We start from the raw sequence: 27,127 nt of genomic DNA on the forward strand, positions 1-27,127 counted from the left end.
CAGATTTTGTATAGTAGAAGTGCTTAAGGCTTTTTAAATTAATTTTAAAAATGTAAATAATTTATCATTTTTTTATATTACACCTCCAGGCAACATTTGTGACCTTTTGAGACTTGCTTTGTTTATGTATTATACACATTGCTGCTAGCATTCCAAGTCCTGTCCCATAGAGAATTTGCAGCCTATAACCTTTGACCTGTGTATTATAATATATAGGTGTAAGACCTAAAGGTTTATATTTTTTATATTATATGCATTATAGACAGTTAGCCCAAATATGTGTTAAAATATTGGATTATGGTTCACTAGGGCCAATTTAAAATAAAATATTATACAGTAATTCATGTTTTGAGAGTTAATTATATTATGCAGATCTGAGTGATGTTCACTAAGTGTTGGTAATGGTCAGAGGCTGATCCACGACACGGTTTCTTGATAAAGTCTCAAAATTAATTATCTACTCACAGTTTTGAGGTCAAATCTTGAACTAGAAACAGCAATAACAAAAATACACACATTAGCAATTATTCTTAAAATAACACAGTGATGTACTTTCTAATTAGGTTTACTAATCCATTATATTCACACAACGCATTAATAAATACTTTTAAATTAGAAACTTCTTTAGAAGTTGTTTAATAGAACCTTTTGCAATTCTGTGATTATATTTGCCCTTTCAAAGACCGTTACACACTTGCTCAATTGCTTGGTAATTAAAGGGGAAAATGTGTTTGCCCTTTCTTCAAACCTATAACATATGATTAATCCTGCTAATGGATTTACTTAAGCCCTTGATATAATCAGTGGACCGTTTAACCATTTAATGTTTCGTATGTTAGCCATGGCAGTTTCAGATCCAAGAGGCCTTAATTACTGGCCTTTCATTCTATGCATTGGGCAGTTTTTTGGTATTCCTGTTTTCTCAATGTCTTTGCTGGTATTTCATCTTAAGATGGTTCGCAATGATCTGAAGCAATTATCACTTCAGAAATACGGCATTAGCTCTAAGCTGTGTCAGACAGGACCAGTTGAAAAGCGGCCCTTTCTTTTAATGACTTTCTCTCGCAGGACGTCCTACTGTAGTGTCGTTTAAAATAGGACGACGTCTTACCAAACAATGAGACAATAGGCCATAGCTAGTTTCATAAATACAGGATAAAGTCAGGATGTTGGTGGTTTATGCACACAATGTGGGCCCCCGTACGTTGACTCCACCCTACCGACTTATAATGCGAAGGAGGTCCTGTCTATATTGCCATGTTCCTTGTCTTTGACTTTAATATTGTTGCTGAGACTTTTTAAAATTCTTTTCAGTATTACACTTAATTCCATACAGACACATTTGCAGTGTGTGAACATAAGTCACTCTCAACCATACTAACCATTAAAAAAATCCATATATATTTATTATGTATTATACTCATGCCTTGTCTTGTGATCTTGTGATCTGCCATTCTCCTGCTGTTAAACAACATCCTGTTTGGAAACATTAGCTCTTCCTATATTGGGTCACTTTTCAGTCTGAACAGTCACACTACAGAGAGACTGTCAATCAGACACTGATGGAGAGAAGCATCCGTTCCTGCCAGGCCAGATGACGTCATAGCTACACTTCCTCACTTTCCTCATTCCCTTCTTCATTCTTTGCCAACTGGTGTTACTTTGCTTAACCTCTCCTTACTGAGTCCATTTTGAATGTCATGTGCTTTTTTGGAGGGCTGGATAAAAACTATTAAAACAGTAAAAACAGGGCGATGCACTCTGATCAAGGATTAGTTGAGATCACGTCTCTTCCCTAAACTGTAACTATTTTAAGCGGTTTTTTTTTACATACGTGACTTCATTGCTTCCTGTCTTTGATCTAGCGCCTTTGTTTGGGGGAGCAGAATTTCCCTCCAGGTCATCTCACAGATGTAAACACCAGCCGCAAAAAGAGATTAAAGAGCCAATGTGGGGAGTGGAAGCCTGGCTACACGTAAGCTGAAAGCTGCTCGCCTTTATACCCCCCCCCCCCCCCCCCCCTCACCAAGCACAAAGCCAGTGTAGCGAAAGCAGATTACTCCCCATTGTTGACACACACGCAGAGAAAAGTCGTTCACATGTCAGATGGTTTGTTAAAGGATTGTCGACACCTAGTCGGGGACACCGACCCAGTAGGTCGTCCGCAAGGTTGGTGCCTGTATGCACAGCAGGGCTCTAGAATAATCCATGTCAGGTATTGATGATGGGTTGGCTGGCCCTCAGGACCACGGCTGCGGGGCTGTGTGACCTTTCCGGCTCGTGGGGCCATCGGTGCGGCCGCTGGCCTTTGAAAGCGGCCTCTGCAGTGGGTAAACGTCTGCTGTACCGCTCTCCCGCCTGTTTGTCGAGCAGATTTAGAGCGTTTGATAAACATGGAAAAGGAGAAGGATTTTTTTTTCTTCATTATCATATTTTTTCAAAAGGAGGCTGGCTCAAATATGAGAGACGCTTACCTGTAATAACTGGTGCACCTGCAGATATAGGCACTCTTCCTTTCTTTGTGTGCAATGCGAACGTTTGTGTTCTTGGCTGTGTGTTTCAAAAGACTAGTATGACCAGGGATCATTATCATCTTTAAACCTCTCTGTCAACCACTTATTTGCCCAACAGGGGATGTGTGGTCCCATGTTAGACTGAAGCTTATTTTCAGACTTCCTACAGGGACTGTGGCTTGTTTATCTGCTAGGTTAGCAACCATGCTCTCCTGTAGTCAGAATCAAAGGACTTGAGAATCTCTGCTTAAAGTCTTGTTGTGTATTTTGATTAATGGAAATATGCATGAGTTGCAATACACATGGGAATATGTATCTTAGGTCTGTTCTTTGCTAAAAAGTGTTCATGCTAGCCCACGGCATAAACAGAACGCATTGTTCTGTGTGGCATTTGTTGCATTATACAACTTGATGGAAGTTTACATGATGCAAAATGGCTTTCCACTACCTAAAGGTACCTCCTATCTATAGGAACAGAGGTGACCAAGTGGATGTTAGAGTCATATAAGCGTGCTGCATCCTTCCCCAGGTTGGTGCCTCACGACGGAGGCTGTGATGTTGATGTCAGTGGGACTCCTTTAATCTTGTGTCCAGCTGGGCGAGGTTGATATAGGCTTGTACAGTATATGGGCGCCTTGCTGCTGTGCCCATCGTTTCAAAGCTGTAAGCATATCCGTCCTGCATCTTGTCTCGTGCACCGCTGTGCACTCTCTCAACCCTTCTGTCACTCTCACACCCATGACCCCCCCCCCCCCCCCCCCCACACACACACACACACACACACACACACGCACGCCTGTAAAAGCTGCTGACTTCTGCCTACTCTCACGAGGCCCATGGGACAGAACGGGCTTCAATCTGCCTCCTTACCGGCGCAATATAATATTGTTTGAGGTCACTAGACTGTTTACCCTTCATAAAAAGTAATGAGAAAAACAATAACCACCTGCCATTCCGTTTACATAACCTTTGAATAGTTCATGAGTGTGTTAATAGAAAGAAGCAATTGTTTACTGTTTCAGTGCAGTTGCCTGTGTGATCCGCATTGCTGTCCATCAGGGGATTAAACAGCAAATGAAGCGGGACAGCCTGCCAGCCAATGAGAGCAGGCCTAATTGTTGTCAAACCAATAAGGGTGTCCTTAATTGCTGGGATAGAGTGAATTGACTTAACTCAGCTTCTAATTAATCTCCAATGTAATGATGCAAGCTGCAGTAAGAACAGAGCGGAGGGTAGGAAAACGTGTTTGTGCGAACGCAGCACCTTCCCCTGAGAATGAGTCACTGCTAAGGTGGAGGAGGGCGCTTTGAAGTGAGATATAAATACAAGAGTCCCATTCTTGCTCACAGAAGAAGAACCCAAGTTCATCTCAAGGGGAGGGAGCAGTCACACTGGAGCCGTGGTCACATGACCACCACATTTACGCAGCCATAAGCTCCTATAGGGCCGCCTTGTTTGCCGCCATTAATTCGGGATTCAGACATCATTCACTTAGAAGCTGGCGCTGTAGCATTGCGCCCCAAAGGCTCCAGTGTTGAACTAACACCTAGAGTGTTTATAGAAATCCAGCTGGACACAACTGAGAATGGGAAGAGCCAATTCGACACTGTAGCTAGGCGCTAATTCCACACAGGGCTTTCTGCTTTGTGCGCCTATCAGCTGTTGTTTTGTAGTTTCTCTCAGATGTGCCTGTCACTCTGTAGGGGAAACAGAAGCTCTTTAACAGACTGCAAAGTGGCACATACACAGGCATGAGAAGTCTCCCTGGTTTTTAAGATGTCTTTCTCTGGCAGGGGTTTTCGCACAGGTGTAGAGGGGCCTTGACGCCCACTGAACAGCACAGCTACAGAGGCGGTGAGAGAATAGCCGGCCAGATTACGCCACACACGATCTAAAGTGCAGATCTGGATGAGACTGGGCTGCTGTTTCAATATTAATATGACCGGAGGGCTGTGCTGATGCAGCGGAGTCCAGCACAAACCTCTCTATGGCACGCAGAGAGGTGTGCACACTTCACTAGTTTGGATTATTCCTTTCTTCCTCTCTTTCTCTCTCTCTCTCTCCCTCCCTCCTTCATTCACTCCAGACTCATGCTTTGCTCCGCTACAATTTGTCTCACACACTGCGCGGTGTTGCGCTGGGTCTGGGAACACTTGGCTTTTGAAGCAGAAGAAGCCCTGGGTGCCGTAATAATGACACTCCACAAATGACAGAGACACGGAATAATGGAGTAATGGAATATTATAAAAGAACAGAATTATCTCCAGTGAGGTGAAGTTGATGATACTGTAATGATGTAGAGCAACAAAACTTTCCAATTTCACAAATGGACCATTTACAGTTTTGTCATTGTGCAAAAAAAAAGGTGCATTTTACCCATAAAATGTGAGAAATTCTGAAGTGTTGTATTCCTTGAAGAAAAAGATTTTTTTTGGATTGTAAGCGCTCACACTACCATGAGTTCTGAAAAAGATACTTATTAGTACAGCAGCAGTTATTCGCAGAGAGAGACTCTCTCTCTCTCTCTCTCTCTCTCTCTCTCTCAGCCTACCACTCCAGAACAAACAATGGAATAATAAGGATTTCAGTCAATTATTAGAAATAGACAACACCTTTAAATGAGTAAGCACTGAACTAGATGGCTGAATTATAAGCAATCAATGTATTTGCATACCTCAAAATGTTACAGTTACCATCCACGAATGCTGTATGTCACATACAGTGTTACATGCTGAAGGTTCCAGAATAACACTGTAGCACTGAAAGTGTCGCAATAATAACAACAACAAATCACCAGCATATGTTATAAGAAATATTGCTTCCTAATACTGAATGTGAGTGGTCATTGTCGTGGTAAATGCAGCCCCTTTAAGGAACAGTTTAAGCTTTTTGTGGACTCTTTCCAGTCCTCTAAAGCCACCTTCTGTCTCTTTGTTTTGGTCTGTACCAGCTGCACCTATGGGAGCGAAACATGGAAATGCGGCCAATCAGAGGGAGAGGAGGGCGGCTCGGGAACCCTACTGGGCTTATTCTGGTGAGTAGACCGTCGGTCTATTATGAAAGGGTGTTTTTTTTCAGGATGGGGTCATTCTAGTTGCTCACTTCCCTTTTTCATATTCCGTTTCCCTCTGTGTGCACTTATATTCTTATTCTCATTGTCTTCTGTCTGAGGGAAAGCGATTTCCTGTCTTTAGAAGTAATTAGTGATTACGTTTTGATTAGTTTTTTTACGTATTGCTGCATTATTTCTACAGATGCTCATTTAGGTGCATTTCTGAACTTTCTATAAAGCATATGCTGTAATATTCTGAATCTGTAGACACAGACCAATACCAGCGAGCAGTATTTTGTACAATAAAGTACAGCATGTGCTAGAGATTTCTGGACTTTTTTTCACAGAGATTTTGAGCACTATAAAAACGGTTCAGTCAACAGCGCAGGGCGACTGGAATCAATCAGCCCCTTAGCAGAAATGCATATTTTCCCCAAAGCCCTCTTGCATTCTGCCAGTTAAGTCGGCCTTCTTCCCTACACAACTCTCCACTTCTTTACTGCCTCTCTGGCACCCGTGTCAGCTGTACGTCATCGTTTATTGCCAATGACAGTTCGTTGCTGGTTTCGCTCTTTAGCTGGGCTGCTGATTGATGTCGTCTCTCCGAGGGACTTCCGACAAACGACGGGCATTTATGCTCACGGGTCCCAGCAGACCTCTGGCAGAGAACATTCTTTTAGTGCTGTGTTTCCCTGCTTTGGGTCGTTCCTGGCAGCCTCCTAAGTGTGTTTACCATGTAGAACAGTGCTAAGTCCCGAGGGTCTTCCTCCATGAGTCTGCTAACTTTGGAAAGGCAATAAGCCACTTTTCAAATGTCATTTCTAACAATGTAATGATCAGTGTGAGTGTATGTAGTTTTTTTTTTTTCTCAACTAAGCGTTTTTCCCCGAGCCTTTTATGTGTAATGACTTCTAAGCAATCCTGAGAGAGTTTGGGATTATATAGCCTTCCCTGAGAAAATGGCAGTTTTTAGATAATTAGCCTCAGAATATCTTACTGTAGTTCCATATTGTTATTTTCTGTTTCAGTTGTCGGTGAATATACTGTATATACTTACTACACCCATCTGCATCAAAACAACATATATCATATATATATTCTATGAACTTTATGAATTCTATGTCTTTAGAGAAGTATTCGTGGTTATTGCTGTGATATTGTAAATTGTAAATGGGGCCTACAACTGGGGCATATTCAAACACTGCTAAAGCAGGTTTTAAACCAGAGCTGGTTATGAGTGATTCTCATGGCTGATTGCACCAACGTGTATCTTTAACACGTATTCAGCAAAGTGAGATCTTTAAAACGCATAATGCATAGTATGTATCTAGCAGATAGGCTGGAATTCTGTTAATGGTCAGAGTGCTAAAGCAGAGAAATTGCAAGCTTTTTAAATGATATTTGGTGTCTGCTCATACCAGCAAACAATGTGAATAGACTCTACCTAGTTTTTTTAAAAGACGCTGTCCAATATCTCTCTTAGTAAAGGCCTTAATGCACCTCTCAAATCCTCTGACATTTGAGGCATCTTAATTGGCAAGTCTTTTTTGTGTGCGCACATGCGCGCCCATGTGTGTGTGTGTGTGTGTGTGTGTGTGTGTGTGTGTGTGTGTGTGTGTGTGTGTGTGTGTGTGTGTGTGTGTGTGTGTTCAAGAGGAGCCAGAAGGTGCTTGTACCTTTCGTGCTCACGCAATCATTTCTTTGCCAGAGGGATTTTGTGGGCTCCTCTGCTCTGTGCTCCAGATCCATTGCTCTGGCATCAGTACAGCAAAGGAAAACAAGGCGAGGACGAAGTAATCAAATGCAGACCTCTGCGAGCTATAAACAAGTGCACGCGCAAACTCTCGACTACAAATGATTAGCAAAGGCGGGATCAGTCAATTACCTGTAATCAGGTTTATTACATTTGCTTTTCAGGCTAATTCCAAAAAAAAATATGGGCTTTTTTGGTGGCAATATTTAGATACATTTCAAACAGACCATGAGTGGCAACAGTGGTTCTCTTTATGCATTCACACATGTGACTCTTTTGGAGACTGTCATTATTGTCAATATTCCAGTCATTATTGACATTATATCATAATTAACATGATATGTAACCTTTCAGTGCGGAGCATGTTCAGATGGTGTGATCAGTAGTGTCCTGTGCTGGATATCAGTGGGTGACGTTTTGAAATCACAGCCTTGGCTCTGAGGTAGTTGTGTTTGAGCCGTGACTGAGACTGATAACGTCGCCAGGAGGGAATGCTATTCTCTAAATTCCTGTTATTTCTCATCTCTCTTTCTCACTCTTGTTCACCACACACAAAACACGTACACATGTTCCTGGACCCCCCGTAGTCTCCGAGCTCCTCCTTTTTTTATCATTCTCTCCTTCTGTGCCTATAATGTGTACTTTGATTTTAACTCAAATTGAGATGGCTTGGTCTCTGTTGGAGCGCTGTCCAATATCTCATCTTAACTATGACTCCGTCAACCAATTTGAGAACAATACTTTTGTTTTTTAAATGATAATCACATGTGAACAACAGCGCTGAGAATAGTGGTAAGTCAGCCACATCTAAATAATGTAAAAAAAAAGTTATTTGCATAATTTAAATGTAGACAAGCAGAAAAAGAGGGCATATACTAGGAAGAGGGGCTACGAATCCCCCAATTGACTACAGTCATAAACCAGCAATTAAGTTAGCCAGGATTTCTTAAAGGGGACAAATAATATTGCACGCTGCAGGGTGTCCGCCCCGGAGAGTTTGCCCATGCATCATTATGCATATTTTTCTCTCATAGTCTACCTCATTTTCTCGTTTTCTTCTTCCTCTTCCTCTTTCTTCTCTCTCTGTGTACTTCAGCAGATTTCACTTTGATTTAAAAACAAACTGTTGGTGTCTGACAGCACTCTGTAATTGCAGTATGACGTTATTTTAAAAGCTTTGCTATGCTGTCATTTGCAAGGATATAGCTACAGTAAAAAATGTATCAAGGTGACTTCCAAGTCAGGTTTAGTAACGGCCTAATACCATAGGGGGAATAATTCCATAAAATGTGCTCTGCTCTCTGAATTGATGTCTATGGTGAGATTATGTTGGTGTTCTCAGATACGTGAAGTACATGGTTGAGCGGGAACACCTTGTTAGGGCTTATTAAGATCAGATCAGCATTGTTCTCCCAAATTGGCTGATTTTTCAGTGTCCTTGGCAACCTTTTTGATTGATTGGTCAAGATGGCCAGCCAAGTTGGTTATGCAGAGAGACCCTCTTATAATTTGCAATGATGAATTGCTCAGGCAAGAACCAATTTGTGAGAGGCATCAAACCCCTACATCATCCTCTTGCTCTTTATGACAAAACATGTACCCTTCCTGGAACCACAGATTCAATAAAAACCCCAAAGAGTTAGGCACTTATGGATTGAGCTCAGATATTATATATTGGTGGATGGTGATGGGAGATTGAATGCAGATGTCTGGTCTACAAAAGGGTCGCTAGTTGTTAATTATAAAAAGGTAATCATGAATGAAAAGGTTAAGGTTGATAATGATAGAATTTGCATGAGTAATTTAATCATCCGATGGATTATTACTTTACTTCCTTTAAGTAAGTGTGTAGATAGAGTGGGTGGTACCTGCTGATGGCACAAATGCTCTGAATATGATGCTGCAAATCTGTTGTGTTTTGTGGACGTTTCAGTGGGAGGAGCAGGAAAACACAATCTGAGCCATTCTCACGTTTGTGTGCGTGTGAGGTTATTTAGAGTCTCATTAGTGATGGCCAAACCCCAACCATCTTTAATGCAGCCCTGCCCCACCCAGCCAAACTGAACAGGCCTCTGTCACAGCTGCTCGAACATTAGTACCACATAAATGATGTCAACATACCTACTTTGCATTTACTGTTCTTAAACCACAATGGCAATCTCTGTCTGTGGCTCTGATTAAACATATTAGCATTCATGAAGTAACATTTAAAAACCTGCAATTAAAGTCAGCAATGCTTGCTGGCCAGGTCTGTTAAGCATTTGAATGTTTTGAAAAACGTGGCTTTCAGTGAGGAGAGGTTTTGTTTGGTAAAAGTTTCCAACCCCACCCATAGCATAGTCTGGACGTGGAGCCTGTGATTGTGTCTGGGAGGAAAAGGATGTGGAGTTAATGGTGGGTTGGACTGTGGAACATGGATCTATATGCTAGACCTATCAAGCTAGCATACAATATGCATAAAAAACTGACCTATTAAACAGAAATGTTTTTATAAAACATAAATTACTTTGTGCATTGTCTGCTGAGTTATTATACTACAGCACATCCACATTGTAAAATGAGATGGTAATCTGATCACAGCACCCGTGGAGGTATGGCCTAAATTTGTTTACCTCAACAGAAGGTGGATCCAAAGACTGCTAGGCCCTAGAGGGGTCAGGTCAGGAGATGGGAAGGAAGTGCTGACTAAAGACTATATGGCCTATATATCAGATGAGCAGTCCATAGTTATTGCCCTCAAACTCAATTTGTTTTGCTCACACTTGGATTGTAATTTATTCCCGCATTCTGGAATGTTCTGGAGTATACTGGGAATTCCATAGTGGCCCAGCCAGGAAATTTGATTTGCTAGAAAGCTGAACAGGGCGTGGGGGGGGGGGGGGGGGGGGGGGGGGGGGGGGGGTTACACTTCTCTATCCATCTCTGCCATCTATCCATCTCTGCCATTTCTCTGTCTATAGCTTAAGATTTTAAAAAATTCATTAACCCAAAGAAGCATAATTTGAAGCATTTAAGTTGTTATTACTTTGTTCGTTCAATTACAGTACAAAAACAATTGCATCAAAATAGCTCACACAAAATAACAAGAACAAAAGAAAAAAACCTTGAGGCAGCTAACAACAATTGTCTCCTATAGTAATGTGTATACTATCAAAATAATATAATTAAAATTAAAAGGTGCCAATCAACAGTCATGCTTATTTGTATTTGGGATTGCAATATCACTTTACATTTAAATCAATGGAAAACAAATTAGAAATACTACATCTCGGTATGTAAGTGATGAATGTATCACCTTAATCATCGTACACACACACCTTCTCCCAGGGTTTTGGTATCAGTTTGCTTCTGAGAGTGAATCTAATTCTCCCATGGGTATCTTGGCACAGCTGGCCAAAGTCTTTTTATTTCCAGCCTTGCAAATAAAGTCCTACAGGGAGCAAAACAACCCTTCTTCTTAGATCAGTGAGCACCAGAACAGGAAATCCCCTTCTCACTAACAAAGTGCCATGAAATGGAAGTAGATAACACAGGAAGAGAAATGTGTTTGGTCTGGAACTGTGTTGGGCCAGCTAATTAGACATAAATAGCCATTGATTTATCGTTTCCTTATTTGCGATGTTTGAGTCTACAAATGGCACGCAGCAGTACTGGGTTTGGGATTATGTAAAACAGGACCATTCAGATCAAATAACAGGTGTTTGTATTCAGCTTTGAGTATAGATACTAGCTTTAGGTAACTGCAAAAGGCTTTCCTCTGTATTTTTTACTTACAGGATCGTGTTGAAAGCTATTTAAAGCTATTTCTAAACAAATAAGTGGGACCGTGGAAAATGTTTCTGGGGTTTTTATTTTGCCTTTGGCTGCTCTTAGATCTTCTCCCCTGTCCAATTGATTACACAGTTTTGGAGATGCTTAGGAAGGGACTGTATTCTGCCTAGTCTCTAAATGATCTTATTTATGTTTCAGTGCGTATGAAGCCAAAATCATGCTGAAATTCTTTTTTTTTTCTGTTGGGGGTTATTTTGTTGGGTTTTTGTTTTTATTTTCAGAAGAACCATTGGTGATGTGGCAGGCAGAAATATCTAATATCTATGTATATCTGAAATTTCAGTTGAAAAACAAACAAAAACATCTTGCTTATTTGTATTGTATTAATTGTTGTTTACATTAATGTTTTATTGTAGACGTGTTTGTTTATTTGATATAGTACTTCCGTGTAACACTTTCTATCTAGATAAATTGCCTATGATTTGACATTGAATAATATTGTGTAAATCTGTTTCATGTAGCCAAATCTGCTCTGTCCTGTCAAACCATGAACTTCATAAGACCTCTAAAGGTGTCCTGTGGTATCTGGCAAAAAGACATTAGCAGCAGATTGTTTATATCCTGTAAGTTGTGAGGTAAGACCTACGGGGATCAGGTTTGTTTTTCCAGCACATCCCTGTTTTCCAAAGGTGCCTGATTGAATTGAGATCTTGGCGGTTTGGAGGCTAAGTCAACACGTTGACCTCTTTGTCATGTTCTTCAAACTATTCTTGAAATATGAGCAAAATGATCCCGCCGAAAGAGGCCTCTGTCATTAAGAAATACCATCGCCATGAACAGGTGTTCTTGCTCGACAAGAATGTTTAAGTCGGCGATACATGTCATCCAAATGAATCCCCGTGCCTAAGGTTTCCCAACAGAACATTGCCCAAAGCAACACACTGCCTCTGCTGGCTTTCTTATTCCCCATAATGTATCCTAGTGCCAGCTTTGCCCCAGGTAAGTGACGCACAAGCACATGTGATTCTTTCATTGGTCTAGTTCATTTCCGTGGTCCAGTTCTGTTGCTCGTGTGCACATTTCAGCTGCTTTCACTGGTACACCCGGATCATCATTGGCACTCTCATCAGGTTACAGCTATGAAGCTCCATACACAGCGAGCCAAGCTGTGGTGTTTTGCCTCCTTTCCATCATAGACATCATCCCAGTGAGCGGGTGCCAGTTCACAGGCGGTCCTTCATTGGGCCACTTTTGTTAGGTACAAACCACTGCATGCTGGGAACGCCCCACAAGACCTGCCATGTTGGAGATGTTCTGGCCCAGTCTTCTGTCTATCACAAGTTGGGCCTTGTCACTCAGATCCTTACGCTCCCTGATGGTTCCTGCTTCCAACACAACTGCACGAGCTGAGTGTTTGCTTGCTTCCTAGTATATCCCGCTCCTTGGCAGGTGCCACAGTAACAAGATAATCAATGTTATTTTCACTTGTCACCTGTCAGTAGTTTTAATGCTGCGGCTAATCAGTGTATGTATGGAAGGACTAGACAGTCTGTGTGTGTGTGTGTGTGTGTGTGTATACAGTATATATATATATATATATATATACTTTTTTCTCTTTTTATCATGTAGTGATTGACATGCCTTTAGCTGCTAGGTACTAGGGTGTTCTACATCCTTTCTTTTGTTTTTATTTGCCTCAAATTCGTTTTCAGGCGAATGTAATCTGAAGAGAAATCAGTTAATCAACCATTTTTTCCATCACATTGCCCAGTGTCAAAACCCAAATTAGGCCAATGATGTTTTATTAAGATTATATAATTTTATTGATAGACTCGTAGGTAGTCAAAGTAATGTAAGGTTTCTTTCATGTAATAGGCATTCCAGAGTTTGGGATTTTATCTTGCTATAAATCTGTGCCAGCTCTATTTTAGGTGACAGACAAATGTGACTGCTCCTTAAATGCTGAAGCTCTTCATAGCAAGTACTTATTTGCTGTATATTTTAAAATCGTATTCTAAAGACATGGTTGGCGTGCGTTTAGGCTGGGGTCATTCTGGCGGTCCAGTGTAAGAACTGAAGAGCCCTGCCATTACCCAACCTTTCATGAAGTCAGTGGTATACTTCCCCACCTATTCAGGGCTTTCTGCCTTTGAAGCGGCCCAAAGTGCTAGGAAGCAGATTGTACCTTTGCGCTCCTAAGCTGATTGCTCATCTTTTTCATGTGACCGAGCCAATAAGGAAGTCTCACAATGAGCTTCAAGGCTTTCTGAATGTAAGATCGGACAGCGGTTCAGACATAAGAGTGATTAATGACGGAGTGGAAGAACTTGAGAGTTGTGGAATGGGGGGGTGTCAGGGTCATTTAAGGTCACAATATGTTGAGAAAGACGAGGACACAGAATTTATTAGGGACACTATTGAGCTGGAGCTATAGGCTAACATTTTACTCCTTGGATGTAAATGACAACAAGGCTGTTCAGCTTCCTCTGAGAGCTTGTAGGATTTTACACACGTTAGCGTTCATATGTACACCTCAGTGGGTCTAAATGTGAATAAGTGGATTTATTGATTATTAATTTAGTTTACACTTGTACCAATTCTGTGTAATCAATTACTGACACTGACATCTTTTTCTGGTGGTTAGAATGCATTCTCATGTACCCTGTCCTGTTTTATTCTTTCTTCATGAATTTAGCATAGTCCTGTAGTCCTGAATAGTCCAATTGTCATGCATAGAAAAATGTTGTTCACATGCAACAATTTTATACCGCAGTCATTTGTTCTTATAAGTATAATGCTTCCTTATATGCACAAAGTTTGCATTTTAAAGTTGGTATTCATCTATTCACGGGCTATAAAAGGAAATTTTATCAGCTCTGTGTTTTGACTGCTTCCCTGGGATGTCTTACTGCTACATCATTAAGCCCACTAGGTGCTAATGGCTTGGCTAAATGTGAGTGGGTAATGAAATTCTATGTAGCTATAGCTGCTGTAATTTCCTCGAAAGACCAAAATCTGTATTTGTTGGAGCCCCATGATCCTCCAGAGTGTAAACATGTATTCTACATGAAACTGCCTGTTTTTGTCTTATGAGCGTCTGGTAGTTAATCGTCACACTGCCATAGTACCATCACAGTGAGGCCCAAACTGATTCTTATGCTCTTATTGTGATTCTTAGTGGGAATAACTGCCGGCCAGTAATTTCTGCGTCTTATTTAGACGAGCCATATTCAGACTGGTCTTTACCTCTCTCGTTCCTTAGAAGCTATCAATGACCCGGGAAAAGTGGCAATAACCGGAGCGCTCCAATCCGGAGGCCCGATCCGCTCCGCTGTCACTATCAATCACGTCGGCTCGCCGTGTTTGTTTCCTGTCGTTCGTGCCCGGGCCGCGGACCGTCGCGGCGCGGATTGAACACGACTGGTGAGAGTGCGCGCTGCCAGAATGTGTGAGGCCTGCCAGGGAACGTGCGATGCGGCCACTTTCCTCGAGGGACAAAGCGGACATGACAAGGCAATCTCCACACTGTCAGCATCCCCTTGGCAACAGCGGCGGGCTTATTTATCCCCAAGGTTAATGGGATTGCAGCACGGTAACAAAGGTGGCGGACTGAGACAAACATGTGGCCCCTGGACTTAAGGGAATGCAGTAGAGAGTGGTGCCTGTCACGCTAAACAACATGGCCACCGCTGCCTCTACCTAAAGCACATGCACAATAAAAAGGGGTTTATGGGTAATATTCCATGGGCTCCCCCCCAGAGTTGGATTTTGCGCTACATTTAGGAACAATTGTTAATTCTGTGAATAGTATATCTAATATTAATTTTTATTTGATCATGTTCAAAGCCTCATGTTTTGGGGGCTTCCGGATGTAACACAATAATCAGTGGTTTAAGTATATACTGAGTTTTTACCAGATCAATTAATGTGTGACTTATCTACAATAAAATTAAGGGTATGCAATTAAAATTTCTTAACGTAGAAAATAAAAGACATAATATCCAGTCTAGGCAGTGATAGTCCAGTATCACAAATATAGGACAATACAAGGACATTTATTACAAAAGTTTCTCTCATTCTCATTATTGTCTGTCTGCTCCTGTGTCTGCGCAGGCTTCAAATCACACAGAATTAATCCAATTAGTGTTTCTGTTAATTAGCCTGCTATTCTAAGACAGATATAATTCACTGCTTTCAAATTGTTTGGTGAGATTGCTCTGAATGCTAATTAAAATGCAGTGAGAATGATATGACTTGGCAGGACGTGACAGAGACGAGTGTTTTGGGACCTGGTGAAAAGAGAATGGAAAAGTAATAAGAAGAGAAACAAAGCCACTTTCCTCGCCTCTGTGGCGTATGCATTTTATCTTGTGCTCAAGAAATGCTTGCTGGGCAAAATTCAGACTGCAAATACAACAAAATGCAACAGTACAAAGATATCTATTTGATTAAATCTTGCACAGTGGAGCTTGTTCGGTTTTACAGACATTAGGATCATAGGATCTGGTCTTGTAGTTCTAAGGGCAGTTCTTTTAAAAAAAAGAACAAAAAAAGGACAGACAAGAGTGGGGCAAACTATGGGGCAAATAATCACCAGGGGCAAAGACTTCAGGGGAGGAGCATGAAGATTACCCTTAACAGCTCTTAACTCTTAACAGCTCTTAACTCTTAAAGATTCAAATGATCCTATTTAAAATGTCATTGTATTATGTCATTATAGACAGACTTTGAATAGATTTGTTAAAGGTATCGCAATGCGTAGATCAGTAAATTTATATACAATTATTAGGCAAAAATAAACTGTAGATGTGGTCTTACTTATGTAAGCAATTTCCTTTTGTTTTATGACATTCGCTTAGAAAACAGTTGAGGAAAAGTAAGAAAGAAAGAAAATTTTTTTTAAAGGAGTAGAATAAAGAAATCAGAATATATTGCTGAGCTGAATAATCCTAATTAATGGTGTAGTCAGTAATTTGCAAAAATAAGATCTTTTAAAATATAAGGTTTGTGACACTGCATTTAATATACAATTCACTGGTAAATCCAAGCACATGTTACCAAGCTCTCAAGTTACTTTTAGATAAGAAAAAGACTTATAACAACATATTTTCAACATAGTAGTACTCTTCACACTGTAATGTAGTCTGTATATCAATGAAAAATTGAATGAAAGGTTTTTGAGACATTTGATATCTATATTTCATTCAAGGTGATGCACTTAAATATTTTTAAATGGATTCCGTCTGTATCAATGCTGTGGGAAAGAAAGTGGTGGGTTTAGAGGTTCAGGCCATAATGAATTCAGTTGGTCTGCATTCCTTGAATTTAACAGAAATGTTATCATTCAGCTTTCTAATGTATAGTGCCAGACTGAAGAGATCTTGTTTTAGGCAGAACCCTGAAGCCATTTTCATGCACAAAAAGTGTATTCTGTCTCTGAAATTAGATGAAGGTTTGGGATCAGATTACCCACCAAGCATACATGTTACAATGGAACCTCTGTCTCTTGATAGATCTCCCTCGGCTTTTAGGGGAAAGTAAATGTGAAATATAACTTGACTATATCCTCATGTAGTTGTGCTGAGGTTTTACAGGCTTCCTGAAAGAGGAAGATGAATCCAAGCTATTTATCACATAATCGGATAACATCATAGCAGTGCACGCACACCCTGTAAACAGACCCTTAAAGAAATAGTGAGCTATTCTAAGTGGAATGGTGAAATAATTTTTTGTTTTAGGTGTGTGTATATACACGGCTGACAGCTTATGCATCCACAGAGAGCTTCTCTGACTGCCACTGACTCTGGTCTCTTGATTTGGGGTTTGTTCTCAGTGCTCATAGAGAGAACGGAGTGGACAGAGAGAACCGGCTGTACAAACACAGCTGCACTGGGGACTCAGAATGAGACTGTACTGGGGACTGGACAGAGAGACTGTACCGGGGACTGGACAGAGAGACTGTACTGGCAGAGAGACTGTACTGGGGACTGGACAGAGAGACTGTACTGGGGACTGGAGACTGTACTTGGGACTGGACAGAGAGACCGTACTGGGGACTGGACAGAGAGACTGTACCGGGGACTGGACAGAGAGACTGTACCGGGGACTGGACAGAGAGACTGTACTGGGGACTGGGCAGAGAGACTGTACTGGGGACTGAACAGAGAGACTGTACTTGGGACTGGACAGAGAGACCGTACTGGGGATTGGACAGAGAGACTGTACTGGGGACTGGGCAGAGAGGCTGTACCGGGGACTGGACAGAGAGACTGTACCGGGGACTGGACAGAGAGACTGTACTGGGGACTGGACAGAGAGACTGTACTGGGGACTGGACAGAGAGACTGTACTTGGGACTGGACAGAGAGACCGTACTGGGGACTGGACAGAGAGACTGTACTGGGGACTGGGCAGAGAGGCTGTACCGGGGACTGAACAGAGAGACTGTACTAGGGACTGGACAGAGAGACTGTACCAGGGACTGGACAGAGAGACTGTACTGTGGACTGGGCAGAGAGACTTTACTGGGGACTGGTGGAGACTGGGACTTTGCAAATATGTTTGAAAAGGACTGCAGCGTTTCGCTAATAACAACCTGCCTATGAGTGTGTCACTACAATCGCTACTTCTTTTCACTCTCAATTTAGCCGGATGTCTTGCGGCCTTGTCATGCAGTTGGGCTTGCGCGAGCCGTCATGACAGCGGATCAGAGAGCGACATGTTTCTTCCTTCAGACCAGCACAGCACCAAAGTGCCTCAGAGCCTGGGAGAGCACGCCACCTACAAGATGTGCAGCCCAAACGGGTTGGGGGGGGGGGGGGGGGGGGGGGGGTGTCGGCAATCACGCTGTCATATAAAAGAGAAGGAGGACGTGTCAGGCTGGCGGAACTGATGCGGTTCCAGCGTCAATGGCGCAGACGCAGCAAGAGCCAATCGTTTAGTCCCAGACAGCAGAAGATTAAACAGACCAATGAAGATTTGTGTAGAGGCAGGGAGGGACGGAGCCCGCAGTGCCTTTATATCAACAGGAGGGAGTTTGCGGTCATTAGGCAAATGCGGCACAGCTGAAAATGGGAGAGCTTTTTAATTTTACCCGATTCCACACTGCCTGCTATTCTCAGCCCTTTTTTTCTGCTGTGACCTCTGTTATTTGATACAAAGTTTGGCAAACACACAGATGCTTGCCACCTTCAACAAAAATGTCAACTTTCTAAGATTCAGTTTTCGTCAAAGACATTTGGCGCCGTGAGCCGTTTGTAAGCGTCATTTAGGATTTTTGCTCGTATAGCTTCCCAGCTACATTATAAAATAGGGTTTGGGTGTTTCATATGCTCTCCGAGTGATGGTAGTGCCACACCCCTGCTCCATGGCATGAAATAGGTATGGCCGTGACAGACTGAAGCGCATTCTTGCAATCACCGTTCTTAACATTCCCTGCTATGAAGGAAAGGTCTCCCGGTGACTGCTTTTGTGTATGGCGGTAATGCCACTTAAGTAGATATGAAACTGTGAGCAGTCAGCGGTCATAATAACGCAGGTGTTAAGTGGAGGGACACTTGATAACTGTGCATTCCAGGGAGCAGGATTTGGAGAGAACTCTGACATCATCACGCTCTGATTTGTTTGTTAAAAAGCACTTGATAATTCTGAGCATTACAGTGGCTTCATCTGCGCAGTTCTTGAGATGAACTGTGAGGTGGTTTTCTGTGCTGAGGGCATTTAAATTCAACAAGGTTCCATTTATGCAGTACACACACATCTCTACCGGTGATTTTTTTATTTTTTGGTCGAATGATCATACATTTGCTTAATAGTTTTGTCAGCAGGGGTAGTCATAGCAGATGTCAGTGGAGACAGGACTGTTTATTTGGGTTCAAATTCAAAAGTACATTTATTTTTGTAGAAAAAAAATTGTCTATAGAGCTAGGTCTCATAACAAAATGGTGATCATATGTGATGGCTACCCGTGTGTCTGCACCAAATTACTAAATGAGAAGGAAATTGCTTACACAAAGTAAATGACTAAGTCAGGGAGTCAGCCTCATACTGTGAGTTTGACACAATTTCACTCAGGTGTTTTAAGTTTTCAGCAGTAGTACAGGAACCCCACAGTGTGCTGTGTGATTGGGCCTGGCGACTTGGAAGTGAATCGGGGTGAGGGGGGGATTGGGGAGGGGGGGGACAGTACAAGCGGCTGCGTGTGGAGCCACAGACACCCCCCCCAGGCGGCCAGCCTGTGTCCACTCTGCTTTTACACACTACAAATCAAAATGGAGGAAGCTGATCTGGGCAGAAATTGATGGGAGGTGGTAAAGCGTAGCCCGACATCCATACAAGACTCACATTAGCAAAGAGCCCTGAGGGTTGACGGGGAAGGCTGAGGACCCAACCGGGATCTGAACGTGGCCACTGTAAACGGACACGTGCGTCTCTGAAGACATGCGTCTCTGTGCCAGGCCGGCGTAGGTTCAAAAGTGTGCACATGCGTTTGGTTTCCAAAACTTGTTCTTGTTATCGTTTTATGGCAAACCACTGTTAAAAGTGAGGGTTGAAGTATTAATTTACAATACATGGCGTAGTCTCAAACTCAACAGGAAAGACTTTTATTTTTTAAATTATTATTATGCATGTTGGCTCTATCCTCTCCTACCTGTTTCTGGATCCAGTAAATACAACCTGATTTTTTCATTTTGTAGAACACCTCATAGAGGGAAACTGTTCAAAACATTGAAAATGAATAGAGCACAAAATGAAATACAAATGAATAAATGGCAGCTAACCAGGGTACCAAAATTGTGCTTTTACCCCCCAAAAAATTGTTGAATCAGAATGAACCATTGGGCAACTTCTATGTTTAATATTTGATCGAGTGTGTTTTACCAGTTGCAGTTCAGTTGTTGTATGAAATTAGCAGTACTTCCTCTCATTCTGTGGAAAGATGGTGTCAATTAGTACAACTCTGAGGAGACTTTCGCACTGAAGCTGTGGGCCTAGAACTTTGAAATGACCTACTTGTCCTGTCATTAATTGGGTAAGAGGAGTGAGCTTTCTTTCACAAAAGAGAATCATGACTTTATTCTCTCCCATTGGAAAGTGATCTGACCTTAATCTGTCAGAAGGAAAAGAGAGCTCCTATTCTTCCCCAACGGCATTATGTTCGCGGCCTAGAGATGGAGGTATTGGATTTTAATCGCTCAGAGATCTTAAGAGATCACCCGGATGTCATACAATATCATCAAGCTAATTAGGTGGAACGGAACTCGGTCCTGAGTTTAATACCATTAATGCTAATACAAGGGAGAAAGTACAGTAGAATTACATGCATTATAGAATAAATGCTTTGAAACGTTGATGTCAAGATTCCACATATATTATAAAACTCATAAATGCAGTGACATTAATACACTAATGGCAATTACACATGTAATTAGTGCCTGTGTAGAAGTTCTAATATTTAACATTCGTTTCAAGCTGAATATGCATATAGACGAGAGTGTCTTTGTTACCCAATGTATCTTCACAGGTCTGTTTCTGTCATAGCGTTGTGATGGCAACCCTGCTCATGTGGGGCTAATCTAAGGGGACCATTGCCTCTCCTGCCCTGCGGAGCAGTGCGAAGTGTGTGGTAATGATGATGAAATTAGAGTGGATAGTTAGATTTTGTTCCTGGTTGTTTAGCCGAGAGTGTGCAGTTGCCATGGTAAAGCTGGTAAGTTTAGCTGAAAATAGAAGGGAGGGCTAGTCCTAAAATAGGAGTGATTAACTTGGGTCGTTCTTTTCTGCCCCTTCAGATTTACAATAACGTAAGCGGTAGGATCTGTTAACCTCAGCCGAGGCCAAGGGTGGCAATGGATAAACAAATGTGACTTCTGATGTAGCATTGCTTTCTGTAGATTAGCTGTTTATTTTGCACTGGGTGTGTGTTCCTTCGAGCAAAATGCTATGCATTAATAAAAGGAAAGGTTTTCCTTTTTTAAAAATGTTTTTAAAATGTTATGAAAAATCTTGGTAAAAGTCAGGGGTAAACAGATTCAAAGTTGAGCATTGTTGCATTATTGTTGTATTATTGTGCTTATAATGAAAGTAGTGTAGTATTAAAATAGTGGTGTTTAGTATGAACTGGGTGGGCTGGGACAGACATGGAACTACGTGTGCCAGAAATGCCTTGTCCAAATCTGCTGCTACCTTAAAGCATGCAAATGTTTTTAAATTATGTGTCCTTGCCTATTTGTAAGTCATTTATTAACGACTTACTTAAGCATTTCGCTAATTTTACCAAAGCCATTTAACCCAGAGCCGTTTAACTCTCTCCTCCTCAACTGTTTCTTAACACAGTCTCAGGGAAGCGGTTGAATGTATAAAGACCCTAAGCATCCACATGCTTCATTTCAACACGAACAGTGATATGCCTGCTGCCAACATTAATGAAATCATTCATCAGCGTCTGGTGTTTGCTGGGCTCCTGCTCTCACAGTTCTCCGTATCCGGGTGCCTCCGATGCGGATGAATATCAAATGTTAGCTCAGCCACATCACTGGGAGGAGAAACCAGGGCCCGAATTAGCTGGTGTTGACTCTGCGCTCCACTTATTCATAGAGCTGATGTGGACTTTCTGTCTTCAGCTTTCACTGAGGGGGCAGTGAAAAATTGGATGTTGTGTTGACAGAAGGAGTTAGATGTGTTTAGGGATATGATATTTATGCCACTGAACCTTCAATATTTAGACAATGCAATTTTTCATCTCAAGTATTGTGGAATGATTCTTCATAAAAAGGTAATTTCTCCTAAAACAGTTGGCTGTCAAAACTGAATGTACTGCCAGTGATGAGAAGTTGTGAGATTGGTCAGTTAAGAACCATTTGGTCCTGGGACTCAGCAGATTTTTCAAAAACATGTTTATTTTATTTTACTTTATTTTTTATTTTATATAGGTTTTAAGTGCTATTTACGTGAACTCTGAACTGGCCTTTTGATTCTTGAGGCTTGTCTGTAACTTGAAGCAGGATGCTGAGACAAGAGGTCAATTTTTTTTTAGATTTATGTCAGATTTACGTTAATCTAAAACAGGGAATACAGAACACAGGGACAAATGGGAACTAGAATCAACCATCGCCGAACAAAGGACACGACACAGGCGCACACTTAAATACACAAACGCTAACAGCATACACTTGTGACATATAATGCTGACGAGACAAAGAACAGGTGAAACGAGTTACAAACACAGGCGGATGTACGCACACACACAGACAAACAAGCAGAGATGAACACACACACACACACACAGATGCAATGGAGGGAGGAGACTTCGATCTATTTGTTTGTATCAGTATTTGTTTGTGTCTGATCAGTATAGCGCAGTCGATAATGTTGATATGATATATTGACTGCAAATAAAAGTATTAAAAGTAAGATAAATAAGCTTTGGTTTAAGCTTATTGATGTGAAGGTGGCAAAAATGCAATTTTTGCAAAAGTTCCATGAGGTGAGAATTTTAATCTGCTGTTTTCTGGTTCTGTATCTGCTCACAGGGGCTCATGGTCCGTCGAGTTGGGCATCGGCATACCCTGAGTGTGGCGAGAAGAACCAGTCACCTGTGGACATCCCAGATGAACAAGCTCGGATCTCTCAAGAGTGCCAAGAACTTGCCCTGGATGGCTTTGAGGTCAAGTCATCTAACAAAACATCTATGAAAAACACAGGCAAAACAGGTTTGGCAGTAAATACCTTATAATATTCACACCAGAATTTCACTGTGCGGTTCAGGAAGTCACAGTAATAAATATTGAATGAATAATGCAAGACAGGCATTGCTATCTCTGTGTTACGCTGATCACGTGGCTAATTACAATTGCAAACGAGCAATAATACTTAGGTTTTATGTCCTTTGCTTTATGACCATTTTTTAAATGATTAGTAATAATGTAATAGCCTGTGTGAGTGATACAAAGTCTTTTTCCTGCACTATTTCATCATGACACACAATTTCATCATGTCTATGTTTGAATGTGCTGGCTAACTGCCACTCCCCCCATACAGCAGATAAAGAACAAGCACAAACATATATCAAACACGCTTTGGCAAACTCGGACACGTCCCCATTGATCTTGGCCTTGGCTTCACCATGTATTGGCTTCGGATTGAAGATTTCGCAGGGTCCAGTGTAATGCTGCAGGGACAGCATTTGTGATAATGCTTGACAACTGGCTTCCTACATCACAGACAAAATAATCAACCAGATACGAATAAGTAACTTCAACTACGTATGTATGAAAATGAGTTACAGAACACTCATATAAAAAAGGTATTTACTTGAAATACATGCAGCACGTTTGTGCTTTCTTTGCCCTGAGAGGAGCTGCTGGGATTGAGGGTGTTGTTGAGTGTGGATGAAATCACCAAACTGTGTTTCTGGCCACAGCCGCAGTGTACGGCACAGTGCTGTTATTTGTGATCCGGGATGCATGTAGCAAACCCATCAGCACGCTGTGCCCACTCTAAACAGGGCGACAGCATGGGATCTGTTTCAGTGTACAGATCACCATATTGGATCCTCTAAACACCCTAAACTCTAAACAGGGCGACAGCATGGGTTCTGCTTGAGTGTACAAACCACCATATTAGATCCTGTAAACTCTAAACAGCCTTTTGTATGTACACAGCATCTTTATCCATCAACAAGCCACCCCTCAGCCCCCAGCACTCTCACACACACACACACACACACACACACACATGTGTATGTGCAGATGTAAAAATCACCACAGGCCCTCATTTCATCCTTGCTTTTGGCTCCCTCTGAGCACTAGCCGCCGCGCCTCCTCAAATGCCGCTATCGCCCGGGTTTGTTTATTCACGCTCTGTGCCTCTCGCGCGCCTCGGGATTTAAACGCCGGATCTGCTGGCCAAGGCTTGAGTGGCCGCCGGCTAGCTCAAGTGCTTCCCTGCCGTCCGTCCCAGCCGCTGTCTTGAGGCGCACCGAGGACGCGTCCGGCCAAGGCGCTCGCACGCGAGTGTCTTGACACGCTGGGCTGTTATCAGATGTGGATGGGGTGATAGAAAACAGCCCGCCTACTTGAAACCTGTCACAGACTTGACAAGCTTCGCCTTCAGGCTTTGGAGGTCCTGCAGAAAGCACGAGGCCTGATTAAATAAGCTGAATAGGTACAGTATAACGTGATAATAATGGGAAAATTACAAAACAATCTAGGCAATCAGTGCAATGATCTTGGTTCACTTTTAAAAAAAATTATAAAAGCAAGTGTATACAACTGCTTAGGTTTAACTGTTTGTAGCTGTTCGTTTTTACTGATTCCCTTAGAAATGAACACTTAAGCCATTTACTATTCTCCTCATCTAACCCTGTTTCTACTCTGTCCAGATTTCTGTGAAGTAATTATTAACTATCTGAAATGTTTAATATAAATATAACGCAAACTGGAGCTCAGTTTGACAGAATGCATTTACTGTAGGGCATAAAGAGTAATTAAAATGTTGGCTCAGGCCGAAGCTGGAAGACTAAGTCTAAGCTGTGGTTTAGTTGCCTTATTATCTTGTCTCCCAAAAAAAGAGATAGATGGATTTTTACAGGCTATTTGAAATTGTGGCATATCCAAATTAATATGTCATTTCATGCATTAAAGAGGAGAGAGACCACTCTTAATGTAGCTAAATGTGACAGGCTACGCTCGAGGTGATGAAGTCATCAGAGAGCGCGTGGAACTCCTTTCGATGCTTTGCTTTCGCCGTGCCTTGCGGTCCAGGGTGCACGCCGAGATCTCTCAGTCATGTTCATTCTTTCAAACATTTTACGTGGGACTAATTAGGAAATCGCACACAGACAAAACTCTCATTTGCCTGTGTGTGAGAGGATTTTTCATCTTAATTTGCTGCTGTCCTAGTCCTGCCTGAAGCACCTCGTGTGAGACACTCACACCACAGATGTGAAGGCAGTGCGGTAAGAATTACACATTGTTCCTGTTGCCTGCTCCCCACCCTGTCTGTAGGTCTGTGTGGAGGTCTCCAAAATGGCGGAAGTGGTCAGTTATTGAACTTTGCAGCAGCGATGAATTGTACGTCTTCCTTCTTTCCTTCCTCTCGTCCCCTCCCTCTGCCCCGGACGTCCCTTTCCTTCCCAGTCTCCATTCTTCTGAAGAACGACTACTTTGTGAGAGGGGCAGCACTACCTGGGCGGTTCAAGGCAGAGAAGGTGGAGTTTCACTGGGGCCACGCCGATGAATCAGCCGGCTCGGAGCACAGCGTCAATGGCAAGAAGTTTCCAGTTGAGGTAATGCAAACAATGCTGAGGTAATGCTGTTCACTTTCGCCCCAGCTCTGGAAAGGAATAACTCCGGCAAGGACTAATTGCCATTGCTTAAACTGGCATTCAACAAGCTGAATAACTCCTTTCTCCTGTGCAGTTCAATATGTCTTATTGATCAACAAGACGCTCGCTGAGTTTTGTTAAAGGGCTATAGGTGTCAAGCTTTCTTAGCCCCCTAATAGCCGTTATTCCATTCTCAACCTCCTTGGCTCCAATCCAACTATGTTAATTCAAGAAATTAGATGTGCTCAAGCATGTACCCTCACTATAAACCCACCAGTGTTAAATTGTCTTCGTCAGTCTTAAGTGAGCTCCAGCAGAGTTCATACGAGTCTGCTCTTGCCCAGAGAAGGCTCAATTGAGCTGTGTAGGAGTTAATTTAACTGGCGATTTCAGGGGAAGCGAGGTTGTCTTCTACTGATGTATTGCGTCTTAAGTAATCTGCTGAATTACAAAGAGAAATCATAATGGTGCTAATTGTGGATCTCTTTTGCCCTTTAGCTGTTGTTTAAATTAGATGGATTACATCTACATATAGAATGTCACTTCCTTAGCATAATGTGCATTTATGCACAAACATTTTTTACCATTTAATTTAACCCATTTCAAGGCAGTGTGACATTTCTATATCTGTCATACCTTTATCTCTCACTTTCTAAATCCAGCATATTTCCTCTTTTCAATTATAATCGTGAGTCCCATCATCATTTTGTACCTGTTCAAAACACATGAAGCCATTATGATTATGAAATATGCTATTAGGCTTGAAATGCTTTTCAGTGCCGCCTTGAAAACAGGCTCCAACATTATTTTTATGAATAGCCTGTAGGTGGCAAGGCTGATTATAAGAAAGGTAAAAAGAATTAGTACTTTCATTTGTACAGATGAGACATGACAGCACCAGAGCTAATCACTATACACTATACCACTGCATGGCCAATTATCTGAAAGTCTAGAAATCCAAGAGCACTTAGCATTTTTACATAATTACAAAAGCAGAAAGCATCCCACACATTTGTAGCATACATGTATCCTCACTCATTCGCACCTTAGTACATTTTGGCTATGTTAGCTGTACATATGTTTAGGTATGTATGTTGTGGGCTTTTGTGTTCTTCATCCTATTGTATTCACATCTATTGGGGAAACATGTAGGTGCAATTGTTTATCAATCCTTGGGTCTATGCTAACTAAGTAAATAAGCGTTTGGGGGTAAGCAAATTGGCTAATGTGATTTAAAGCTTGTGAAAACTGGCTAATATGTTTGTGTCTGAATGATAATACATAGAACAAATGGACACCATTAAAGCCTGTGGTTTAAAGGAATTTTGAGGGAGACCGATTGGTTTTCATTAGCAAGTCTTTGACTCTGTACTTTCTTCTGTATTAGAGGATTAATTCCTTCTAGAAGGTTTCTTCCAGTGTCTGGTCATAATTACTCAGTTTGGAGGGGAGTGTTGCTCTGGCCCGGGTGCTCTGTGGTCCTGTGTAGCAGTGCACTGCCAGACATGCTCTGGGTTTCAGCGGTAGACCACTATTTTATTTAATTGACAAAATACACTCAGGCAAAAACAACTTCAAAATTCTCAACATTGATAGAGAAATTTGAGTTACAAAAATATTTATTTTAGAATTTTATTTATTATATCCTCTTTAATTATACTGGCATATAGATATTTTGTTGCATAAAATCAACATCATTCTAGCTTTTTCAT

At 41.8% G+C, this 27,127-nt stretch overlaps 1 protein-coding gene across 4 annotated transcripts in view; it reads left to right on the forward strand.

Moving 5' to 3' along the window:
- Nucleotides 1–27,127, forward strand: part of ca16b (carbonic anhydrase XVI b) — a 57,559-nt gene that overhangs the window by 4,100 nt on the left and 26,332 nt on the right. For all 4 annotated transcript variants that reach the window (XM_077014290.1, XM_077014291.1, XM_077014292.1 and 1 more), the window contains exons 2-4: nt 5,464–5,547; nt 22,621–22,800; nt 25,228–25,376. In XM_077014290.1, the coding sequence (XP_076870405.1) occupies nt 5,464–5,547; nt 22,621–22,800; nt 25,228–25,376 (413 nt within the window). The remainder of the gene's footprint in view (nt 1–5,463; nt 5,548–22,620; nt 22,801–25,227; nt 25,377–27,127) is intronic.

This window comes from Brachyhypopomus gauderio, chromosome 8 (assembly GCF_052324685.1).
Source record: "Brachyhypopomus gauderio isolate BG-103 chromosome 8, BGAUD_0.2, whole genome shotgun sequence".
Taxonomy (NCBI): domain Eukaryota; kingdom Metazoa; phylum Chordata; class Actinopteri; order Gymnotiformes; family Hypopomidae; genus Brachyhypopomus; species Brachyhypopomus gauderio.